The sequence below is a fragment of the Nesoenas mayeri genome, assembly GCF_963082525.1.
Source record: "Nesoenas mayeri genome assembly, chromosome: 4".
Classification (NCBI taxonomy): Eukaryota; Metazoa; Chordata; class Aves; order Columbiformes; family Columbidae; genus Nesoenas; species Nesoenas mayeri.
In genome coordinates, this window is record NC_137540.1 from 48,437,341 (window position 1) to 48,462,851 (window position 25,511).

The following is a 25,511-nucleotide window of genomic DNA, read 5'->3' on the forward strand; positions in this document are numbered from 1 at the left end:
TCTTGCTTGCTAATTTGCTCTTGAGAAAAAAAAGGTTCTGCAACTTCCTCAGTCCCTAGGTGTCATGCACACAGACAAAACCGCGGCCAGTCATGTCCCCATCTACAGCATGGCTATGCTCAGTCACAATTTTCTGAAAAGCTGGGACAGGCAAAAGAAGTGCACAATACTGTGTTGCAGAAACCAAAGGGGGAGCACAGAACTTAGAGAATTGTATAGAATGGAACAAAAAATCCAGAAGCTTAGAAAAAAAAAAACAACACATTTTCACAGCTATGATTGTGCGCCATTGAAAATACTGTGCAAAGTAATGTTTCTGACACACATTTCTTTCTTGAGCAGAGAATTTTGTATGGCTTTTTGATCCCCTCAGGTTTTTTGTTACTTTCACACTCCCCAGTGCAAACAGTTCCTTTTGTTTTTTTTTAAATAAAGAAGCAGGTTTTGACCAGGAGGCAACTAACCACTCTGAGACTTTCAGTTAGAAAGTGAAATAAGTATTACTGTCCCAATTAGTTTGTGCATCTGGTCTTAGGTTTTTTTTGTTGTTGGGGTGTTGTGTTTTGTTTTGTTTTAGTTCACTGTGGTTTGTTTGTTTTGTTTTGTTTCATTTTTTCTGTTCTTGGTTAGAGATTGTTGACTAGTTAACCCTGTGCAGTTTCTTTCTCCCATTATTTCTGCAGCAAATTCTCATGTACCCCTCCTGTCCTTTCTTGTCATTGGTGTACAATCCGATTTCCAGGTGCCTCTCACCCCCCTCTTCCTTCTTCTATTCTACATTCAGGTCAGATCAGAATAAAAGCAGCCTGTTTATTGACCCCAAGTACAATGCAAAACTGTACAGGATAGACTGAAATAGGATGTGTCTGTCCTGACCCAGAGACACCATCTTGTAGGGAAAACTATGCAATGAAGTATCAGTAGCAGCCAGTTCAAGTTTCCCTTTCCCTGGTTTTAAAAACACAGATGCCATTAATACCTCTGCTCAGGTGTTCACCATGGAGTTCTTTTAAATCACAGAGCTGGATTCAAATTCATTTCTGCTTCACTCTGGGATTTCTTTATTGCAGACTAGCACATGTACCCAATAAGTAATGAGTGCAAGAAGAGAGGTCTCGGGGTTTACAGCACTGGGTGTCACGTTCAGAGGAGAGACACAATGCATACAAAGCAGCATACAACTTGCTACCACTCAGCAGAGGGAGAATTTAAATGTAATTCCAATAAAAGAAGGGAAAACAAGCCTTGCCTTTGCGGGGGCTGGCAGCAGACGGATATACACTTACCTCAGACCACCATTGGGCTCCTCATCGGAGGAGAAGGTGCCGTTGCAGATGTTGCCAAAGGAGTGGCTGGGCTTGAGTTTGCCTTCCTCGCACTCTGACGCGGGCTCTCGTTTCTTCCTTTTGCCAAACAGCTTCTTGAAAGGCTGGAATTTGCCTGCTTTTTTCTTGTCTGCGGGTTACAAGACAGAGAGGCGCGGGGCTGAGGGACGCGGAGGCTCGGCAGGGCTGGTGAGCAGGCACCGCCACAGCAGGTTCAAAGGAAGAATGAGGTCAAAGAGCAAATCACCAGCCTGAAGCAGCCCGAAGGTGCTTGCAATGGAAATGAAGGGCTGCAACTTGCTGTTGACGCATCATATTGACACAGCAAACATAAGAGCATTAAAACATCTGCTCTTGGGTCTAAGGATCTGCTTGGAGGTGTCAGTGCAGCTGAACATTTGGACAAAGAGAAGGAATAATTTTGTAGAGCCAGAATTTATTCGTTATTTAAGGCTCATTCTTAGGCTTTACACTACACTTTTATTTTGACCTTTTCACCAAAAGACAAGCACTGTTTTGGTCACCCCACTTTGGCAGGTGCTGGATCCTCCGCCTCAAATTAAAAGCATTTGAAAATCATCTACTGTATTTTACTTATGTAGCCTTGTAAATAGACAAGTCCGATTTGCAAATGAACAAACAGAATAGGATGAAGCTCTGTTGGTTTGCTGGTGGGTTACCCCCAATAAAAATCTAGCTTTATATCAGCTTTCTGACTTTTTTTCCACAAGTAGCTGAGGACAGAATTTGACCAAGCATTTCTTCCTTGAGATGCTTAAATTTTAAAAGCTCCACCAAAAGAAGCACAGCAAAAAGACAAAACAGACATGAAGACAGGAACAAGAAATTTGAAACTTAACCAGTAAAAATGACAACTTTTTTTTTTTTTCCCACCAAAGACTGAAGAAAATAAATGCAACTTTCTCCACATCTAGTAAAAAGAATCACCCAGAGTTTCTTGTTAACCATTGCTAATAAGAGGTTAATTTCTCTGGTTTGGGATGCACCAAAGAATTTCAAAAACATCATAACTGTCAAAGAGTTTAATCTCTTTTCTGTCTCTACTTAATTTTGTATTGAATCTACTTGAAACAAACTACTTAAAAATAAACCACAACTTTTAACCTCCTATCATAATCCAGTTTGAGAACCATCATGTTGTACTGGTGCAAATATTTTCATAATCTATTCAAATTCCTTTATGTGCTTTTCTCCCAGGCTGTATGCAAACACACTGCCTCAGCAAGCTCTACTTCTCCTGAGAGCTGTTGCTCAGGAGAAAGCAGCGGTTTGGTTGCAAAGTACGTAGAAGGGCCCTATAGGAACATTTGACCAGGAAACATGAAAAATCTTCTGTAGTGCAATAGTACTTTTTAATATGGCACTAGGTTTTACACTCCACTCTGCCATACATGTGGATGGCAAAGCCTCATCTAGCCAACACCCCTTTATAGTTGCTGGAGGCATAACAACAGGGTAGTTAGAGAGAGAAAATGTTTCCAAGCACATTGCAATCTGGCTGCTTCCAGAGACAAGTGGTTTCCAAACCAGCATGGTGCCAGTGAGCTGGAGTTGAACCCCGGGGTGGGACCAAACTTACACAAAGACAATGAAAGCTACTCTTCGTGCATCTGATTATATCTGTATCTGATGATGGATGAAGCAGGAAACCTAGACTAAAATTATAAAATCAAAGATGTAACAGATAGTAATTCTGCGTTTCCTTTATAGATCCCTTGGAAGTTTACACAAGTTTAATTCTTCACATTGGACAGTCAAGATACGTGGTATTTCTGCAACTTCATTAAGGCAACAACGCATCCCAATAGCAGCATAAAGATAAAAAGCTGAATTATGAACCTCAGATTCAGCCCCAGCATTAGAAATTTTCAATCTAGAATCCCTGACCCACAATGAACAGCTGAGGAAAACAATCACCACTGAAGCAACAGTTTTACCAGTGCAGAAGAAAAAGTGGGACAGAAATTTACTCTCTCTGTCCCCTAACTCTGTTTTCCATAACTGACCAACCCACAAATGTCTCCAGTCAGGCCAATTGCTTGCTGCTCAATTCTAACTTTAGATAAATATATTCTTATGCAAAAGCCCTAAAAGACAGGCAGGCAGGCAGTCATGCAGAGAAAGAGAGAAATTATTGCCCCAGGCTACAGCTGCCCCAACCCTTCATGCATTTCAGAAACTGCCTGCAAAAACTCATAAATCAAATGGTAGAGCATACAGGAGAGAAAGCATCAGTACCAGACACAAGGCTGGGTGAAAGTGATGTTCTTCCACAATTCCCACCTTGCCTGCTTCCTCAGCCTTCTTTGAAAGGGAAGGCTCTGCGATGCTATTTATTCTGGTTAATGTAATTTACTGAATAAATCAATTCAACTGCAGCATTTTTAAAAAAGGTTCTTACTGTGTCATTCATCCACACTACCCTTGTCTCCTCCTTTTTTGGAGGCCTTCAGATATAACTGTGAATTACCTCATCAGCACCAAATCTACTATACTGACTCACTGACTATGAATCTAGGTATGGAACAAGTAAGACAGGTCAACGCAGCTTTCACCTCATGAGTGAAATGGGTGGAAGCCAACATGGTTATCACCAGCCACGATCAGCTTTTCTCCATGTGATTTAACATGACCCTGAGCTGCTTCCCACTCCGTACCCCATCATCACAGTTGTCACAATACTAAGTGTGAATTCTTTAAATTAGGCTTCGTGACTCATCACAAAACCAATGAACACCCTTCCCTGCACAGGCTGCACACACCATTCCAGATCCTGCCAGCACAGAGATAAGGAGCAGCCAACCCTTCCAGGTTTCTAGGGAGGCAATGCCTGACCACGAGGGCAAAGTCTATTTATGTAAATTTTTCACAAGATTTTATGGAGGAAGATGTGGGATAATATCACCTACAGGGTAAAATGCTTCCTATGACAGTAAAACAAGTACTAAAAGGAATCCAAACATTGGCATCACAACAGACGACGTCCTGTACAAAAGCCTGTCAAGTCTCTAAAGCTACAGCTCAAGCATGACTCATACCTCCAGTCTACACTGCAGAAAGAAAAAGATGGGATAGGAAAGGCTGAAGGCTGGGACACCAAGCGCTGTCAGCTTGAGTCAAGGGCAATTGCTGAGATAGCCAGGAAAGAAATCTGCTTACATGGGCCATTTGCTTCTCTCCTTAGTCAGTCAAATGGGAATCCTACAGATCCAGCCCCAGGAGAACATGGAAAATCAGTGATTAAACCTTTTTCCTGTCTGTTTTACAAGCGTCTTTTGTTCAAATCACTGTAAACAGTTAACAGTAAATCATTTTTGAATCACAGAAAAACATGAGGTGTGAAGGCGACAGATAAACAAGGTTGGCTACGCTAGCTAGAATAACACAGCACATATGGTAAACGCTCCCTTCTCAGCTAGTTCCAGAAGAGAGAGAGAGCAGATTAGAATAATCTTTAACCTATCATATAATTTGTCAACTGCATAAAGATATGCAGTGCCGAACAAAGAGCCAGCTAAAGCGGACAGCATCAGCATCATGAAGGCAGCACATCATCCCTCCACTCCCAATGACGGGAGGGAGACAGATAGCAGCAGCTACTCCTCTCGCACTCTTTCACTCTAAGGCACACTCCAAGAAAGGTGAAGGCCAGTGCAATGAGCTTTACTGCTGGTAAATCAGGCACAGCCTTTGGACTCCGGCTGGCAAACCTTAGCAATGCACCAGCTAACAAATCCCCGTAAAACAGCTTGTAGTAAACTCAAAAGTCACCCAAATCCATTGGGACTCCTAGACTGTCATGCCTTTCAAAAACTGTACAAAGCCCTCAAGGCAAGCACAGGTCAAACAGAGATTTAAGGGCTTCTCTTACAGAGGGAATAGACTTAAATGATTTGAAAGAGAGCAAGCAGTGTATCCCAAACAACAGGCACATGGCAGGGGTGAGATTGCACCACTAGATGGGACAGATGTCAACATCATTGGAAACATCTGAAAACTAATTTTGAAGCAAAGCGAGCTTCACATGAGAAACAGAAAGTCTCACATAATCATAGAAGAGACACCTAATGATGTAACAAGGTGTTGGTTCCTTGCAGCTTTTCCTCCTTGCTGCAGTGCTGGGATGCACAGACAGTGGCATGGGTGAGAAAACCTGCAGGGAGAGACATCTCTGAGCAGAACTAACCAAGCAAAAGTAGAAAGGAAAAAAAAAAAAAAGATAAAACCAGAATTATAGTGAATTTTAAAAGCTGAAGTTACTGATGGCAAGATTTTTCAAACCTCAGTTTTGCCATTGGATTTGCAGAGATTTCACAGACGTTTTTTCACTATGTGAAATGCAGCACCTGTCTGTAATACCTATCTGTAGTATGAGATATTGCACAGGAGCTATCTTCTAAACAGTATGTTCCTTGTCAGTGAATCTAATGGCTATAAAATATGGTGTACTAGTCTAGATTAATGAGGATATGAACTTTTAAACTGAATAGGAATTTCTATAAAGAATATAGAATTCTTTCTATAAAGAATTTAGAGAATGGAAGTCCACATGCAGGCAGCATTATGGAATGCATGGCAGGGAGAGGGCAGGTGGGTTACTGGGCTGTAGGCATAATACAGCCGCTGAGGCGAAAAAGAGAACAAAAAATACTGTTGAGATGGTAAGTTGACTGACATCTCTAATCACATCTCTACAGCAGAAAAAGAGGTTGTTATGATGTACACTGCCAGTATCAGTAATAATAATAAAAAATCCAAACCACCCTGAGTTTAAGCTAATGGCATGCTGATTCATGCTCTTTTAAAAATAACTCTGGATAGTTATTCTATGCTTTATGCTTATGCTACCATCAGCACCACCCTGTTGAGCCCTGGGCTGGCCATGCATCTGCACGGACTTCTTTGTGTTTCAGATCCCCACTGAAAAAGCCGCTCTGTCTCCCCTCGGCCCCTTCTGTTCTTGTAGGGCACAGAGCTTCCCCATGCAAACTGGGGTTAGCACTTGCCTCCAGCTTTCCCGCCCACTCTGTGCCTCAGTACATCCGTTTCTCTGAGTCTTCAGAGCTGCTTGTTATTGCTGACACATGTGGTTTAGAGCCAGGAGCAGCACTCCCCAGAGAGGGGTCGCCACTCCTCCAGAAAAGGGAAACAAACTGTTTGGGAACAAGGAGGAGGAGGGCAGACTCTGCTTAAACACATTCCCATGTTTTAAAATAGGTGTGAGCTCCTGTACGTATTGTGGTGCATCAGATTCTACAGGGAAAGTTGATTACTGCACATGCTGCCTCCATGACCTGCCCTCAGTCCACTGCCCTCTCTTCCATAGGTAGCTAAAAAAAGCCTGGGGCTGATAGATGGACACAGTCCAGATACAAACACCGAAGAGCCTGGGGAAACATTGAAGATAAGACAAAAGGAATAAAGATCAACATAAAAAGAAACTGACGCTCAGAGTCAATAACATCACTTCCCAGCAATGAGTTCAATTGCATGAGGCATTTAGTGATAGTACATAACACTTGTAAGCCTGACAGCATGCAACAGTCCCATGCTCACAGAGATAAGATGAGGTAATATAACCAGAGATTAAATCAATACCTGAGAAACATTAAATGAAAACAAGATTGAGAAGGGTCAAAGTCAACAAATTGGTACAGCCACAATAGTCTCATGGAACACCTAGGCAAAGTGAAGGAAAAACCACATGCCAGTGCTTGCCTGTTTTTCCAGGAGTATCAAGTGATCTTACAAGAGATACTATTTCTTGCAAACCTTGTCCCACAGAGAAGATGAGGTATTCTTGGATTACCTGATATAAACTGGTAATACTACCTAAAGTATCCATAACACAGCATGAACCAATCTTGCTTTCCAGAAACATCTCTTTTCCCTTGTCACCTGGAGAAGCAAAAGCATTTTCGTAAACAACAGCCCATTTTGTGATTTTTCTTCCTCGCAAACACTGTATCATCCAAAGAAACCATATGTAGCTGGGATAGTCAGCTGTTAGGAAATGCCCATGAATCAGCATAACAGAGTCTATTAATGTTCAAACACCACATAATATACTTTATTATCTAGAGCAAGGAAAGAGCTATTTCAACACGTCTCTTGACACAAGAAGGAAGTAACAGGGAAAGTAAAACCTTATTTTACTCACTTCAAGGCAAAAGGACTTAGCCTCTGCTGCATGTGGACTGGATCAGTGATCTTTAGCAGCAAGGAAGACATATTATTTTAATGGAGGAGTAAAGAGCAGTTGCAAAGTGGTTAGATGACATTAAACAGAAGAACTAGAGCCAAGTAAATACTGTTCCTATCCACTTCACTCTCATTTACCCTGGCAAGAGTTTCAGTTCCCTTCCTTTTTAAGCTCCTGTTTTCTTCTTTTCCCTCCATCTGTAAACAAAAGGCTTCCCAGCCCGCTTTTGTACTTCTGTGCATGTTGTTTTTATTAAGAATCATGGCAAGCCATCCTAGAGGTCAAAAAGCCTCATGTTCCTCACTCAACCCCTTGTTTCCACACAGACATCCCGCCCCACTAATCCATGCTACTGGCAGCCTTGGGCAGCACCTTTGGAATGGGGAAGACGCTTCTCTCTGAAAAAACACAGCCAAACCTAGAGCAGGCAGGTCACTTTGGGAACATGTAGGCCAGGCAGGAGATGACAGGGACTCTCAGCAGGGATGACAGTGCAAGGACATCAGTACAAACTTCAGCAGTAAACAGTACCGGGGCCAAGGAGTTTCCTCCTTCTTTTCCAGTTGCCGGGCGTAAGCCCCAGGTACAGGTTACACAGTGAGTAGTCAGGGGGTTTAAAACAACTTGGGATATGCACCTTGAGCACACTGACAGCAGCTAGTGGAGTTCATACACATAAGGGCATTTGCAAAAGGGTTAAGTAGACTTGATAGATGTTCCTAAGGTACTGGGCTGCATTGCAGAACATATGGGATAAGATAAAACCTGCTTATAATAGCTCCAGGCTCAGTGATGCATGTGAGACTTTTAGAAAGGAAGAGACAGCAATAGCTTCTGATTCACCAACAAAACATTCATCCGTTATGTAACAGAAGGGAGGAAGCTTTATTTTACTAGGGCAAGACTTATTAACTATGGTTATTCATAGAAAACCCATTTGGTACGCTGGGTTTTATCTGAGGTTTCCAGATCTGCATTAAACACTTGCAGACAACACAGTAGAGAGATGTTGGTTCATTATTTCCTCTTCATATCCTGCTTCAAACATTTAAAACCTAAACTACTGGTCAAGTTGCAGATGGAAGGAGAAGCCTCCCAAAGACAAAGTGACCTGCCTGAGGCTCTGCTGCAGAGCGGTCCGAAGTCCAAGGAACACAACCCAGATCAGCCAAACACCTCCCTACCACCCCTCCCCAGCCACTGCTGGTTATTTGTACCTCCTCAAGGCTGGCACAAACTGCTTGACAGGCGAGGATCCTACACTCAAATCACTATTACTAAGATCATTAATGCAGATAATTGCGTTACTTGTGTCATTTGGCTTGGCTCGAGGACTGAGATAACAGAAATGAGATAAAATGTTGAAATATTACATTACATACAAACTCATTCATTTAGGGCATATTGCTGAGATGTTCTTCTAATAACTTCACCCTGATCAGCCAGAAACAGACAAGAAGACAGACCTGGCCACAGCACCTGATCACAGGATAATTATAAGCCAGCACTGTGGTGCAACTATAAAATAAAGTAAATGCCATCCTATGGAAAGGGCTCCTGGAACTGACAGGGGTTATTACCTGAGCAAGGGGGCAGAGAGCAAACTGGCTAACAAATCATTAGGTGCTAATAAATCAAGGATGAAGGCAAGCAGGCATATCCAATATATTTTGGATTGGGATTCGGAATTTCTTCCTTCTTTTATAAGTGAATAAACAAACCAATACATTGCTGAGGTGTTTTGACACAGAACAAATTCTTTCCTGAATGTCACAAAAGGGCAATCTTATTTGATAAAAATTTCTTGTCATGGTGCAAAATAAGATACAGTATTTCTGCTTTTGGTGACTAACATGACCTGAAGTCAGTGAAGACGTACTGTGACACATAGCAGCTGCAAGCACTAAAACTAGCAATTTATGGAACACCTTCAAAGCAGTGTCATTATGCAGAACAATAATAACTAAGTAAAGAAGAACAACAGCAGATGATTTTATTTTGATTCATTGTGACTGGCAAGTGTAAAAGAAAGGCTTTGAGTGATTATTTTTCTTTTTTGCACAGTTTCAGTTTAATATACTTCTACAATGACAAATGTATATATGAGTTTTACCCTTGCAATTGAGATGAACTGACAAAAGATTTTAAGTAGGTCAGATGAAATTGAGAGAGTCACATTTTCATTTTATGAGTTTACTTAGTCCCCAGTCAAAATAAATATTTGATTATTGCTTTTGTGTTTGTTTGTTTCTTGTTTGGTTTTGGTTTTGTTTTTTTTGTTTTGGTTTGATTTTGGAAACTACCAATATTCCTTTTGATTTAAAGCAGTTCCATGGATCACAGGGAAGATAACCATGTATGTCCTATGAATGAAAAAAACATTTTATAAGTTCAGGCATAGTTCTAGATGCAACTCTAGCCATGGGGAAATAAATTATAATAAAAAAAAAGGTGATTATTTTATGCTTGTGTGTTGTGTTTCAAAGTTCTGAGAGTTATAACGTGATGCAGAAAAGCCAAGACTAAAAGGGATCTTATTCCAAGCAAATTACCAACCACTGCAGTGGAAACATTAATGTTTTCCTCATCATATTTTATAAAGGTAAAGCTGAACAGGAGGCAGTAAATCCATCTCCCCTCTCCAAATTTAGAGAACTGGAATCTCAGAACCATCTCCAAACTTTCAATGAGTCAAAAAATATCCACATATTTGTGTGACGTGGACGCCAAGTCAAATCTAAACTCAGGCTCAATGTATCTAAGAGAACTAAACCACTTGTGACATCTGATTTGACAGAATTAAAATCATGCTGTTGTAGTTTACAGCTGGATAGTAAAGTAAGAAAAGAGCTGCATGGACAGTGCCATTCAGAAATCCTCCAGCCAATTTTGGCAAAAAAGCAAAGACCTAAGTGAATTCTTGCATGTTGAATACCACAGTGAAGAGAAGTAGGGAGCTGGAAAGGGGATTTTTTTGTTTAGGGTTTTTTTCCTGAAGAAAGCCAAATCTCAGCTATCTCATTCTGTTGGGAAAGGTGGTCAGAAGGAATCATAGTGCTCATTCCTCAGAGTGGCATATCACCAAAACATCACAGGAAATAACACATCAGTCAGCAGCACAGGGGTGAAGAACCTGCTCTGTGCTCCCCTCCAAAGCCTGGAGATGCCGCGCTCCTGGAAAGAGCCACATCTTCTGCTAAAGCTTTGCAGAGCCAGAGAAGGAGGACACCTTCTCCTTTGCCTTTCTGCTGCGTGCTTGCCATTCCCAGCCATTCCTCCAGGCTCACTTACTCCTTCCAATAAAAACATCCTCTTTGCACAAATTGACATTAATTGTGGCCCGGTAAGACTCGGGACAGGAGGCCTGAGTCTGTGAGTTTGCCTGTTTATCTACCATCTGTTTTTTCCACTGTGTGAGCAGCTTTCACTACATACATTGAACACTGTTGCTATCTATGAATAAAGAAAGAAAAGGTCAGAACACACACCAAAACCAATATCTGATTCATGTATTTTCAGTGGAGCTCTTGCTATTTGGAAGTAACTAAAGAATTGATCATGATTTCCCTTTGTTTCCCATTATTAAAACAGAGAAACAGGATGTAACCTGAAATGATTATTGACAGGTAACCTCAGAGAAATCTTTACACCTTAGACTTCCCTATAAATATCTAAGAAAAAAATCCCCCTGAATATTTTTCTCTTATCTTTGAAAAACTAACAATATTGACTTCATAAAACACTGAAATAGATGTACTTTGTCATCAAATTTATTTATTAACACAAAACATTAATAAGTAGAAGCACTGTTATTTTAAATGTCAGCCAAGTAAGATATCTGTATGAACACTACAAAGAGAAATGTCAAGAAAAGGTTCATTATAAGATCTGTACCATCAAAATGGGAAAAATCAAGCTACTACTGTGATGTTAAGTGAAATTTCCCCCTCTTATTTTTTAATCATAGAAGAAAAATAATTACTCATGAAGAGGCAAATTTAAAGAGAGAGAAGCAGCCATAAAGAGATGACACTCAAGCATTCATAAGCCTAAACATTTCTAAAATATCTAAAATAATTCAAATATAAAAAGGCCTTTGCAAAAATGAACAACTGTTTTCATCCCTGAACTAGGACAACCAGACATTTCTTTTTAAAATGTCTTCTTTCCTTTAGGCACTGGGAACAAAGAGAAGAAAATCTATTTTCTATTTTCATGCTGTTTCAGTTCCAGACAAGTATTTGCTAGGTTGAGATGTGAATGATCATGTTAATCGCATATCATCTCACTGCATTGGCATTACAAAGCATTATTGCCACTAAACTTATGAAATAGATCAAATTTAGCCACACAAGTTGGACACAATTAAACTTCACTGAGAACAGAGATGATGCTTTCTCTCCAACATCACCTGCCCACACTGAAATTCATTTACCATGTCCCAGAATGAAACAGAATGGAGGGGACTCAGATGGTCAGGCAAAGCACGAGGTTTCCTGTGCTGGTGAGGATGGTTAAATGTAACTACCACCAAGGGAAATTAAGACATTGTAGATGCTAGGATGTGACATCAAGACGGAGCCTAGATTGAAGAATATTCAAGTATGCAGTTTTATAAGGCTTAGAAGGACACTGGGACAGGAGGCCTGAGTTCAAGTTGTGTCTGTTGTACTCTGAGAGGTCACAGTAGCCATAAAAGCTCAGGGGACCAGCCAAGCACAATGCAGCATCATTACAGAAAATGTCACTTGTACAGGCTGCCTCCTGGCAGATCAGGTACCCTCCAGCTGTTCCAGTATAGCGACAAGAGCAAGAAACTGAAATTCTGCTCCTGGTACTGACTAATGCCAGGGCCTGACTGTCAAGCATGGATGGATGAAGGAGTCCATTTCAGTAGCTCTCCACACTTGTTTCCCAGGTCCTGAAGCACATTTTGCATCCCTGCAGGCAGCTGGGTACAGGAATTGGTACCCTCCCTGTTCGATTGCGGAAAGTTCAAAATGAGATTCAGGGCAAGCCCATGCCGAACAAACTGTATTTCTCTCTCTTCCCTAACTATTTCTCTGACACTGTAGGCTGCCTGCTGCCCTGTCTTAAACACTCCTTCACCTTATACCTCTACTCCACTTGTAAAATTCAAGGCTCAGGAGCAATCACTGTAAAAGTAATTGCAGAAAGCAAATGTGGGAAAGGGGTGGAGGCAGAAGAGACAGATGATTACTCATGTAGTGTTAACCTTTTTCGCTTGTCTTGTACCTATTCTTTATCTAGACTAAAAGCCTTCAGCAGCTGAAACAGTATTTTTCCATCTCTGTAAAGCGCTGCCCAGGGTTACAGCAGAACATGCTAGTTCAAAATAATTGTTAACAGTATAAAAATAAAAAACAAGCCCAAAGAAAGCATCATAAAAATAGTTAGTTTCCATTATGTGACCAGCTAAGCTCCAGAGATAGACACATCTCTCTCCTTAACACATTTTGAAGCCGAGGTACTGCAAAGCATCTCAAAGTAAATCCAGGCTGCACTTCTTGAAGTTTTCCTTACACGATCATTTCTGAAAGATTTGTCAAATGTGAGTATGGAAACAACAGTAGTTGTTGCTTTGCATTGTGAGCAGTCTTTTAACCACAGCATACAGAAAGGGAAAATTAACATTTCACCCCTCAAAGTCTTGGATGAAGATAATAGTCATTCCAGTGCTCTGTGTTGGTCCTCTGTCAGATCCCCATACCAGATTTTCTATTGCATTTTCCGAAAAATCCTGATACTCTAAATGAGTGTGCTAAACTTGATGCTTCTTTAGACTGCAGCACTAAAGCCCAAAAGCCATATGCGCAGTAACACCCACCCAGGACAGTTGGAGGAAACAACCATTTAATTTAGGTGGATGAAATGGCACCACTGTCAGTTATATCAAGGTAACCTTGCACAATGTACAAGTTAAGCTCAGGCTTCTCCCACTCGTTCATCTCTTCTTCTTCACTATTTAAGACTAAATCTTGCATATTATACGCATGAAAGAAAACTGCGCATTGCAAGACAGGAACACATTGCAATGCGAATGCAAAGCAAGATCTTCTCCAGGCCTTTTCCACCAGAGAGTATGTCCCAGTTGCAAGAGAAACATCATTGATGTAGATAATTTGGAACCAAACTGTAAAATGCACAACTGCAGTGCATCAGAACAAAATAGGAGGCTCTCAAAATCTTCTCGTTTTCAGTCTGGCTTTGTTTTTCAGGTATGTCTCTACCTGATGGCAGATAGATGACATATATGCTAGGATATGGATGGTTTGTAATTTGTTTGCACAAAACATTACTCTGAGCAAATGCAAGTCTATCTGATTTAGTCACAGTTGATACTACATATACCTGCTTTCTGGCTGACTGACTCACACAAACAGCTTTGAGTATTTCAGACAGTAAACTGAAAAATAACTTATGACAATCTGCTGTACCACCTGACAATTCACTGTTTTATTAACTTTCCAACAAATGCTTAATGAAGATGAGCACAGACACATTTCTGTACATTAAATTTATCATTTACTTACATATTGCAGATCACAGATGAATCTGGAAGAAAGACATGGAAAGAATACATACAGCTACCTGGCATTATATATACATATTCATAAAAGGAGGGCAGCTGCTACTCACTTCAGCCTCCAAAGGACAAAACCGAAGGTGCCAGTTTGGAAACCACAGTCAAGCATGTGACTGAAAGGTGCTCAAATACATGTACTTGATTTTGGTAAACAAATTCCTGTAAGGGCATTATCCACATTGCATCCTAAAGCTCCAGGAATTATAAGATAATGCAGATAGCATCTGGATAACCACTTAATCAAACAACAGAAAATAAGAAAGCAGTGAAATTTCACTACTTCATAGCAAAAATTATTTGAACTGCTTTTAAAAATACTATAATATTTTTACTAAGCTCTTTCAAAAGCGCAGGGAAGTGTTTTCCCCAATTTTATTTTAATGAAACATTCAGAGCAGAGTGGAAGGGGACACTGGATAGAAGCTGAAGCAGGATATCTACCTGTAGCTGTTCCTCTCCGAGGTGCCCTGGTGACGTGCACATCCATGACAGTGACACCCAGCTGCCAGCCTCGCTGCCTGGCGAGCGTTCCAGCCTGGCAGCTCCTACAGCAGCACATTCCTGCATGGACACCACATGCACCGCACATCACTGTAAAAGAGGCCAAAAGCCTCTTAACCAAAGCATCTGAAATTTAACCAGGACTGAAGAAGAGGGCAGAAAGCACAGCTGTGAGAACTCATGCGAGACCTTACCTCTCAGAAGGACAGGAGGAAGGCAATCCCTGTTACCTCCTTGTAACATCAAATCTTTGTTTACTTAAACTGTCTGCCACAAAAACTGTCTGTAGAAGAGTCCTCAGAACCCCCAGTGAAAGAAACTCTCCCAAGGACTGTCACTCTTTGCAGCTGTGGTGGAAACAGCGGTTACTCACAGCACTGCAGGAGCCCAGCCAGCAGATACAGTAGACCTCGGTCCTGCCTAATTTATGCAGAGTCATCACCAGCATTACGTGGCCTCTTGCAGAACAAGCCAAAATTGAAGGCAGAAAAGGGGTTTGTTTTGCATTGCTTTTTACTGAAAACAGCTTAGTTTTTGTTCCAAGATCCGCAGTGAGTAAAAGCAAGGCAGTTGTAAGCCCCTCAAGGTGCTGATGGGAAGGGGCACAGCCACCAAGGCAGCCTTGCAAACTCTGCTCGCTTCCTCTGGAGTGGGCTTTGTGCCAGAACTGGCTAAGTATTGAGTACCTGACATTGCTGTGAATAGCTATACTTTCCTACCCTCCTGGACAATGCCATCCAACTGGTGAGGCTGGTTTGGATCTGTTCTTCAAGATGCCCCAAAGCAACCTCTACAGAGTCAGCCTCTTATTATCCTCCAGCACCTGAGCAGTCAGCTGGGAGAAACATCACCACAGAGCAGCTGGTCACCCCTGCTGTAGGCTATATTGCAAAATAGAACAAGGCTAAAGAGAACATGTCATTTAGGGAAACAGCATTCCAGAATAAGAATTAAATATAGTTTGCCATGGCAGAAGAAGAAGTGATTGCATCTTTGGATTACGGAGACAAGATTTTAATCTCACTATTTAATAAGAAACAAGTAAACTAGAGGGCAGAAGTCTCTCAACTATACCGAGTTGAAATCTTTAATTACTTCATGAAGCATTTTACTGAAAGGATAATTTTATATCAAAGCAAAGCAAAGCAAAAGGTACTGATTAATTGCAGATCATTAAGTGTAAGTTGTTTTGTAATTAGGGAAAATTAATGCAGCCATGGCAAGGCTGGTTCAGAAAAGAATTCCACCTAGGTGAGTGTCACGTTTCAAATAGCAGCCAGTCTGCTCAAGCTGCAGAGGAGTAACATGAAATTCAGTCCTGACCCAGGTCAGTCAGACCATGCATTCCAGCTTTTCTGAAAGAGGACTAGGAAGAAATCTTACAAAACAAAGATAATGAATGTCTTCACTGCAAATGGCAGAGTTAGCCAATTAGTGGCTGTCTCTGCCCGTGAGATATTAAAACTTAATGTTCAATGTATAAGAAGCATTGCTATCTTGTACTTGTGGATGTATACATCTTCTGTGTTTACACTGTTATTTTTGAGAATTCTGCTAATACTTACACAGAAGTAACGTAAGTCTCTCATATAAATTCTACGCTTCCTAAGGAGTCAGAAACAAACAAATATCCCAAGTAAGATATTACCAATAAGATTTTAATTGCATAATATTTTCAGAATTTGCTCTTTACCCATTTTGAGAGAAAAAGTTTGCTGTGGGTAAGAGGGGTCAGAAACCATTGCACATATAAGGGTAGAAAATGAGGGACATGAGAGGGTCAGAAACCAAAGGCAAAATGGAGCCCTGGCACCAAAGCATGTTCTGGGAGCAAGACCACCAAGGCATGCAAATATTCAGCACTCACCTCAGCTAGAGAGCTGGAAAACTGCAGATACTCTCCACCTTTCTCCTTTTAATCTTATCCATGAAACATGGGTACCCTCAGAGAAAGTAAATATATTTTAGCCGATCCTTTTTCTATGAAAGGAGGTGATGGCTGTGGACACAGGTTTCCTAAAATCGGGACTTTCAGAGAAGACTAAGATAACTTTGAATAAGACTTGTCCCCCACAGCTGGATGCCAGAGATTTCCAAGTCTTTACAGCAGCACTATACAAGACACTGACGCACCATTTTATGTGGTGGTAATTGTATAGCAAATGGTTTTCTGCAAAAGCAAGCACCAAATTCTGGGAAAGCCCGGGTCTGGGAATTTGCAGCTCAGTTATGCCTTAACTAATAATAGCTAACACAAGTGTAAAAGCCACATGAGAAGCAAAGTTTTCTTCCCACAATGCCACGGGTGAAGTTGCCTACAAAAAGAAAACTGAAAAAGTCTGAAAACTTCACACAAGTAAATTCTTTTGTTTCTACTGAATGGACACGCTGTACTCCCACTCCTTCACAAAGGAAATTAAGAGCTTCTTTGTATTACAACCCTTCTCTGTTTTTCTCAACAGAATACAAATGAAAGGGCCATGTGAATTATTAACAGATGACAACAGAGAGCTAGCCAGGTATTTCAAACACTTCTGTCTCTTCTTCCTACATGAATTCCTCAATAGTGCACGCAGATTAAGTCTTCTTACTTCTTTCATCCTTTAAACCCATAATTAGAGACAATTAAATAACTTGTTGAGAATTAAAGGCTTTTTACATTCCTTCCTCTCTCTTTCCCTGGTAGACTATTTGACCTGGCTTCACGCCTTGTCCTGAAGGGCAGGTAGTGAATCAAGCTAGAGTTTCTTCCCCTCTTAATACCTTCTCAGTAGCACAAGCTCATGTGGAACATCATGCAAGCCAGTGGAAAGAGATATACTATTTACTTCCAAACTGAAACAGACAAATAATCAGGAAACCTGAAAACAGACTAAAGCTTTCATCATGTTAAGATGTTAACCATCATCTCGTGTTGAAAGCAAATCATATTCATTTAAACACTTTGGCCAATCCCTCCTCCCTGCTCCCCAACCCCCAAACCCCACCAACAAAGAGGTGAACAGGACACCACATTGATCCAGCACCACTGCTTGATAGCATGCTTGGTGTTTACACACAGGTACAAACTTAATACTGCTTCAGTCCATTCACATAATTTAACTCATATTCTGAATTTGTCAAATAATCTCTGCAAATCCAGCGCAAGAAATAAAGATGAAATAATGTAAGTTAGTATCAGTGCAACTGAAAGATAATGTTTGATGACATAGGAAAAACTATTAGAATTAGTACTACAGTAGAGAGCTTTAAATATAGCAAGGTTTTGGACAACTTTGAAAAATAATCCAGATGATCCTAAATGAGCATGTTCTTTTCTATTTACTTCAGAATTTAAATCCATAAATTCTCAATTTTCAGCAATTAAAAGGACCATCTCAAAAGGTATGATAAAGCACAGCATATGACATACACAAACTGGGGGAGTCAAGTTTCCCACAGCGGTGCAGATAGCTCCCAGTGATGCCACACTGCTAAAACATAAACCAGAGTAACCTCTTTGGTTTGGATTTGACTTGGCTTCATATATTCACTGTTTATTATGACTGCCATAAAAATGGACAAAAGCAGCACGTACATTAGCAGCAGCTCCTGCTCAAAAACAATAAGCACAGCACATTCCCCCCTCAGCCAGCTCCCCGCTGAAAGTACTCCAGACTAAGCCACAAAAACTTAACAGTGAGCTTTTGAACGACAGGACATCATGTGCTCCATGATCTACAGAATCAGTCCAATACTTACAAGGTCTCTTAAACAAATTGATCATGCCTACAATTTCAGACGAAGTGAGAGAAACTCCAGACTTGATCTTCTGAGGAAGAAACAAAAGCCATAAAATCACCAAAGAGAAGGGTTGGTTTGCCTTCTTTTGTTGTTGCTCTCAAGAGAACTCTGTAATGTGATGGGAAGCTTGTAGGAACAGTGTTACACATCAAGCTGAGCATGTATTTCAGCACTCTGTTATTATTTAACACTCTCCCTGTGGAAAATGCTAAGGGATGTTTGAACTAACAAGAGCCAAGGTGATTTCAGATCAATAGCTAAGACCTCCCAACTGATCCTTCATGTAGTATTTGTTTGGTACATTAGTTTATATAAATGCTTTTTGCTCAGTCTTCCCCATCTACAAAGCAAAAAATAGCTTACCTTTTCCACAAGGGCAAAAAGGTAGACCTGGAATACTAGGCAACTCTTTACAGGTGCTATGAATAACAGCACTAGTTTTTAAAAAGTCAGAAAAATCCTGCCATTATTTTATCATCAAGTTTTTCAATTTACAAGAACAGTCTAATGTCAAAGCTGCCATGAAATCTGGAAGCTGCATTTTCCAAGAAAAATTGTGCCAGACAATAGTATTTTTTGAAGCATCCTATAGTACCATGAAATGGAGGCAAGCATTAAACCGTCTATACTATCATCATAAAAGAAGCAACAATGATCAACTTCCTCTTAAAAAGAAATAAAGTTTTGAATATTAAACCTAAAAAAAGGACTTCATTATGCAGTTCTTGGTCAACACAGGCTGAGTCAAAGCCTTCTGCAGCATTGTTTTGTGCTGTGGGTAGAACTTCCTATGGCACCAGCAGCTCTTTTCGCAGAGGTGTCAGCCTTCCATGAATGGATATTTGCAGCCAGGATTTAAGGGAAAATGTACCCAGCAAAGCTCGGCTCCCAGATCTGTAGTTTGGCATACAAATGGGTGGTCTGATTTTAAAATCTCCTGGGAACCAAGTAGCTTATAGTGTGGTAAAATCCTCTACAGAAAATCTGTGGTTTAATGCTGTATTTTCAATTTTTGGATGGTATTTTTTCAAAAATATGTCTTATGGGTTTTACCCAAAGACCAACAACAAGTGGCAAATATTAGGCCTTCTCATCCTGAAGGTGTTTAGACCAAAAAATGTTTCTCATAGAACTCAGAATCTAGAGAAATATTGTACCTTCTTAATGTGAAACCAAAGTCATTTATTATTATCTTCTGATTTAAACAGTGGTCCTTAGCACTGCGTATTGATCACAGAGACTTTTGAAGTCAAGGAAGGTAAAGCCTTTAACAGAGGAAGATTTTAATTAATCTGTTGCACATACTTCATTCAATAATATCTGATTTCTTAAATCTTCCTCTGTAAAGTCAAGTAAACACACATTATTAGTTTATTTGGAGAAACATTTAAGAATACCAGGTTGCTTAGTGGCTGCATTTTGTTAAGTGCTGGAAATATAGACAGAATCATTTCCCCAAAACACAGGTAAATGAGACCGAACTAAGCATAAGAAAAGATGAAATACAAAAGTTCAGAGTAATATTCTCCTGGCTCTTTCCTCAGAGGTATCTCAGACTGATTTTTTTTTTTTTTGGCAGATACATCAAGACTTATGTGTGATAATAACTTCAGCGACTTCTTTCTTTAGGGACACATCTTATTTCATTAATGAAACATTCTCAGGAGCCAAGAGAATGACTTTCACCCAATTTAATTTTTAATTAAAAAGAGCTATAAAAGAAGAAAAAAAGAAAAAAAAAAAAGAAAAGATTAATAGAAAGGAAAAACTACTGTGGTCTGACAAAATGCATGGCTTTTTGACCCATCTAGAAGGGCTGCTTTCTCCACTCCAGCAGCTGACAAGAACAAGATTCCCTTCAGCAAATAAATCACTTCACCCAGGCCCCTCAAGCCTTCATCCCACAGTACTACACTAGATCTAGCATCCCTCCTAACAGTCAGCAAGCCAGGATTAATTCAGACCATGAGGGCTTACAGCAGGGCTCGGGACCATCAGAATGGCTGCATGGCTACCCAAGAAAACACTTTGTGGATCACAACTGTGGTCACTCCCCTGGGCACACTCTGCAGCTATTACAGCCCTTTGCAGCTTTATCATTTCAAACTCCATGACTGAGATGCAGCTTGGAGACCAACAGATAAATGATATCAAAAAGCATAGGCATCAAGAGGTACCTCGTAGAGAGCCTACCTAACCTAGCATCAATGTTGGAGATGCATGAATGACAATCTCCTGGCTGAGGACAAGTAGCAGTGTTTAATCATCACACAAAGTTATTAGAAGACTTTTTGTAACAGTAGCTGAGGAGCAGTATGACTCAAACAGGCACAAAGACAAGTGATGGACAATCCTATAATGAAGAGGTAGTAACCTTATATCTTCTTAACATCATCTTTATCTGAGTCCCACCCAAACTGCCTGCCACCAATGCCTCAGCCTTTCTGTTTCAGCAGGGATGAAAGTTGAAACACAAGCTTTTCTTACACTTTAAAACATGAAATGAAATAGGATTAAAGGTGGAGTGGCAAAATTGAATTCCATACAGTCAAAGTTTAAAGAGAAAAAGGGTGGGTTTTTTCAATTTACTTACATAAAAATAGGTTTTAATAGTTAAAGACCGCAATGCAGTAGACATTTAAGAAGTCCTAGTTATTCCCCAAACAACTGCAACTAATGTCAAATCCAACAAAAACTTAGGCACATGGGCTGTTTTGTTTTTACGTTTTGTTCTATGGAGAATAATTAAACAATTCACACCACTGAACTTGCAGTGATGCCATCTACTGATGCCAATCCAAAATGTTTGCCGCCTCTCCCCAGCTTCGCTGACTTAATATTTCATCTTGACCTATTTTGGATGCGGCAGGAAATCAAGGCAGTGGGATTGCTAAAACTTTGTTGCATGTAACTGTAAATATGGGAGGTTATTAATGCAACCACAACTTTGGCATAGGCACCAGACCTTTAACTCGGGAAACACACTTGGTCAGAAAACTTACCTGCTGGTTAAAAAACCCCATAGATTACCAACTCATTCAAGTGCTCCAGGCTACGCACAAACAGTGGAGAATAGTGAAACTATTAAGAGAAATCAAGTAAAAGAGAGTAGCAGACAGGGAGCCAGGCAAAAGTCACTTCGCATTAAGTCAGGGAGTTTCTGAACAGTGGTTAATGATACAGAAGATGGGATGCATTACTTAACAAAACACATCTCATGGGTATTACTTAGGAGGTAATAAAGAGGGCTCTCAAGCAACAATAGTTGGACTCTTGCCTCTCCTTTGTCCCTTAAATGCTGGAGGTCCAACTGGAAAAACTCTCAAGTTAGTATAAGAAATTTGACAATATATGGCATTTGCAATGGTATATACAGTCATCCACCTCTAATCTGCTGCTTCAGACAAACTCTACTCAGTAATAACCAGCAAGGCTGCCTGGTCCTCCCTGAGTCAACTTTGAGTTATAAAATCTTTGTGTCCTAGCGAGTGGACAGCTTCCAGATAAACAGTCCCTACAGCAGGGCCCTCAGTGGCAGCAAAAACACAAAGGGTTGAAGAGAGCAGAATCTCCCCAGGGATGTGCACCTCTGCACTGGGACAAGCAATGATTGGATAGTGCTACCAGCAGTCCCCACCACATTCTCTTCTGAAGGCAAACAGCAAATGCCAGTTTACCTGACTTCTCTACAACACACCCCTTTGAAGCCCTGACTCCTTGTAAGCGAAGTCAAAATGATGATTTTTTTAAAAATAACTTTACCAGAACTCTTGGTTAGAAAGAAGCATCTCTTGTGCTAATCGACATCCTTGCACCAGAGTAAAACCTGGCAAGTGTTACTTATCTTATTAAGCCACAAACCCCATTCAATCTTGCTCAATTGTCATCGTATCTATGAACAGTTAAATTTCTACCAGGTTGGCTGAACTAACCAACTTATGTTGCCATCATTTTGACATTTAAAAAAAATTCTGTTACACAACCAGAGCAGAAATAAAAACACTCGAGCAGCTGAAAGAGTAGAGCTGAATAAGAAGTGCTACAAAACAGGAACAGATTTAGGAATAATGAGGTCACCTCACACCTCAGTACACATGAAGTTATTCTGTTCACTCAAATAACTTCACGTTCAGTAGTAGTCACAGCACAAAATACCACACCATTTTAAAGAGACAGAAGCATTTTCAATACTTCAGCTGATTAGAAAAAATGAATACAAAACAATACCATCTTGTGTTACCCTTCCAGCTTTTTCCTGGCTTTCTAGACGAAGACAGGATTAAGGAGGGAGAAAAGGGTTCCCTCCCTTCTCCAAGTGAGAGACCACTAATCTCTGGAGCAGGGAGCATTTTCAGTGTTTCAGAAGCATTTTGTGTCTGTTCAAGCACTCAGGTGCTGCTGTGGTGACAGCACAAAAGATCTCCTTCTCACCTGATATTTCGACTTTTCAACCTTTCTTATTCCAGATACCCACAGTCTCTTCTTTATTTAGCAAGGGAGAGATAAGGCATCAGCTTCTGTCCAAACTGTCAGTGCCACACAGTCTGACAGGGCTGGCGTTAGGAGCTCCCTGGAGTGTGGAGGAGGAGAGGACTGGTGGGAGGCAGGAAGGCAAGGAGGTAGATGTTCAGGTGATCAAAGATGAATGAAAAACTGACACATGGACAAGAAAGGAAAGTCAGGGATCAACACAAGATTAAACAATGCTGAATCTTCACTGGACTGGTAATATCTCTGCAGTCAAGAGCCGGGTTTGTTTTATTTGTTTTTAAAAAGACCCCAGAGACCACGCTTTTCTGAAATGGAGAGAGGAGTGCAGCAGTCAGTAGCTAAATAAAGGAAGTTCTTGAAGTCAAAATTGCTCAAAAAACATGACAGCCTACTGAGCTAAATCATGATACTGCTGTCCCTAAAAGAAAATTTGTATCTAAGCACGTACAGATTGGAATCATTGACTCATCCACCCTGCGCCTTTAAGGCAAACTGATGAGAATTAAGAGCTGACAGAAGGAGAAGAAAGGGGAGGAAAATAAGGAGGCAGAGGGGATTTAAACAAAATTAGCTACATATGAATCCTAAATAAAGACTAAAATCACTGCCTTGTGGGTTTGGGGATTTCTGAAGCCAAGGTCATGAAATTAGCAGAAAACTGGCAGTACCTGAGCTTGTACAACATCTTTTCTGGGGTCAACTTTAAGCAGTATTTTAACTAAGAGTTACTGTTGCACAGGTCTTCCAAGCTTCTTAAACCCCTAAGGAGAAAGTACATGTAAAGGGAAAGGCATAAAAAAATCCTCACACCTATTCCATGATTAGCTCAACTATCTATTTTAATACAAGCAACAAAGTCTTTCCAGAAAAAATTCTTTCTACTATTTATATATGCTGCTGCCACAAAGGGAGGGAAATACTCATAAAAAAAGTGAATAGCCTGGGCCTGTTCTGTTGCACTAATGATAAACACTATTGGTGATGTTGTTTGGCCTGGAGAAAAGGAGGCTGAGGGGAGACCTTATCACTGTCTACAAGTTGCACCAGTGATGGTTTAGATTGGATATTAAGAAAAATTTCTTCATGGAAAGGGTTGTGAAGCACTGGAGGAGGGGAAGTGGTGGAGTCACCACCACTGGAGGTGTTTAAAAGACATATAGATGAGGATCTTAGGGACCTGATTCAGTGCCAGAGTTAGGTTAATGGTTGGACTCTATGGTCTCGAGGTTTTCTTCCACCAAAATGATTCTGTGATTCTATGATCTTGGATGATCTTGCTCGCCTAACTTTTCCCTACATTATATAAATTACAAATCCTTTAAAGTCAGAGAAAGAATTGTTTACTTCTGCTTCTGTAACTAATGCTCAACATAGGTCAGGTCTTTGCAGAGTAAGGGGTATTTCAGTCTTCTCAGGAAATGTTTTGTGCTTTTTGGAATTAAGATTTCAGTAAGAACATTCAATATCCCTTCATTTATACATATTCATACTGTCTTTTAACTGACTGAATTGTAGGCTTGTTCATTTACATCTTTGTATAGAAATCACAAAGGCTATATAATTTTCCCTTATGCACTTAATATGAATTGCACGTTATTAAGCTATAGGTGATGATGAGTGTCTCTCATTTTCAAGTGACAGTCTTTTAAAATGTATTATCTGGTCTGTTAATTCTAAAATTGCTGGACCAATTTCCTTGGAAAGGTGCTAGTTTCCATGAGGGCAGCTGGGAACCTGACTAGGGAAAATAAGTGAGATGTCTTCGGCCTATAAAAAAACACTTCAGTGTAAGCAAAATATATAGATGGTACTGTTTTCATCAATGATTTATGCAACTAAGACACCAAGACCCCAACTAAAGAATTCAGTTTAATCTATCCTCAAGCAACTTTCTGAACTGGAACATAAAATAATTGTTTTCTTTATGATGTATTTCCATCACTGGAGATTTCCTTATAGCAGCTTTGTTTTTATAGTTTAACAGAGGAAATCTCATAAGTCAGGCAATAGAAACTATTACATTTTGAATCCTTAAAGACAGTTTTGTGTTTCAGTACTAAACTTTGTTGATTTTTCCTGTGAGACTATAGAAGAATGAAGGGAGTAGGGCTGTTTAGGAGGCTCTAGGTGGACAAAATGTTGGCAGAGAAAGTTTGGATTCAGTATCAGGAAAAGTTGCTCAATGAAGTATATTAAACAACTGGACAGAGACATGAAGTGCAAGATTATTCACCTTGACAAGGTACTCAGAAATATAATGAAATAGACAGTCCTACACTTAAAATAGGAAAGACAAAATCAACTGAATGTAGTATTGCTTCATGGAGCCAGTTTCTAGGACTCTTCTGTTATGGAGTACTAGAATTAAGTCAAACATTGCTACAGCTTGAAATAGCAGAAAGAGGAAAAAGGAAGGGAAGCAAGGGAATAAAATAAAATAAAATAAAATAAAATAAAATAAAATAAAATAAAATAAAATAAAATCCTGACATAAAAAATGCTGTAACATAAACTTCCTATACAAACACTCAGTACCTGCTAGCCCAAGTGAACAAATATGCTCTGGACAATGTAACAAAGA

General features: G+C 40.2%; 1 protein-coding gene across 1 annotated transcript in view; it reads right to left on the reverse strand.

Moving 5' to 3' along the window:
• Positions 1-18,422, reverse strand: part of CRACD (capping protein inhibiting regulator of actin dynamics) — a gene marked incomplete at both ends in the record, with an annotated part of 55,755 nt that extends 37,333 nt beyond the window's left edge. Inside the window, 2 exons of the mRNA XM_080343781.1 lie at positions 1,287-1,455; positions 18,398-18,422. Coding sequence (XP_080199907.1) covers positions 1,287-1,455; positions 18,398-18,422 — 194 coding nt within the window. The remainder of the gene's footprint in view (positions 1-1,286; positions 1,456-18,397) is intronic.
• Between the last annotated feature and the right edge of the window lie 7,089 nt (positions 18,423-25,511).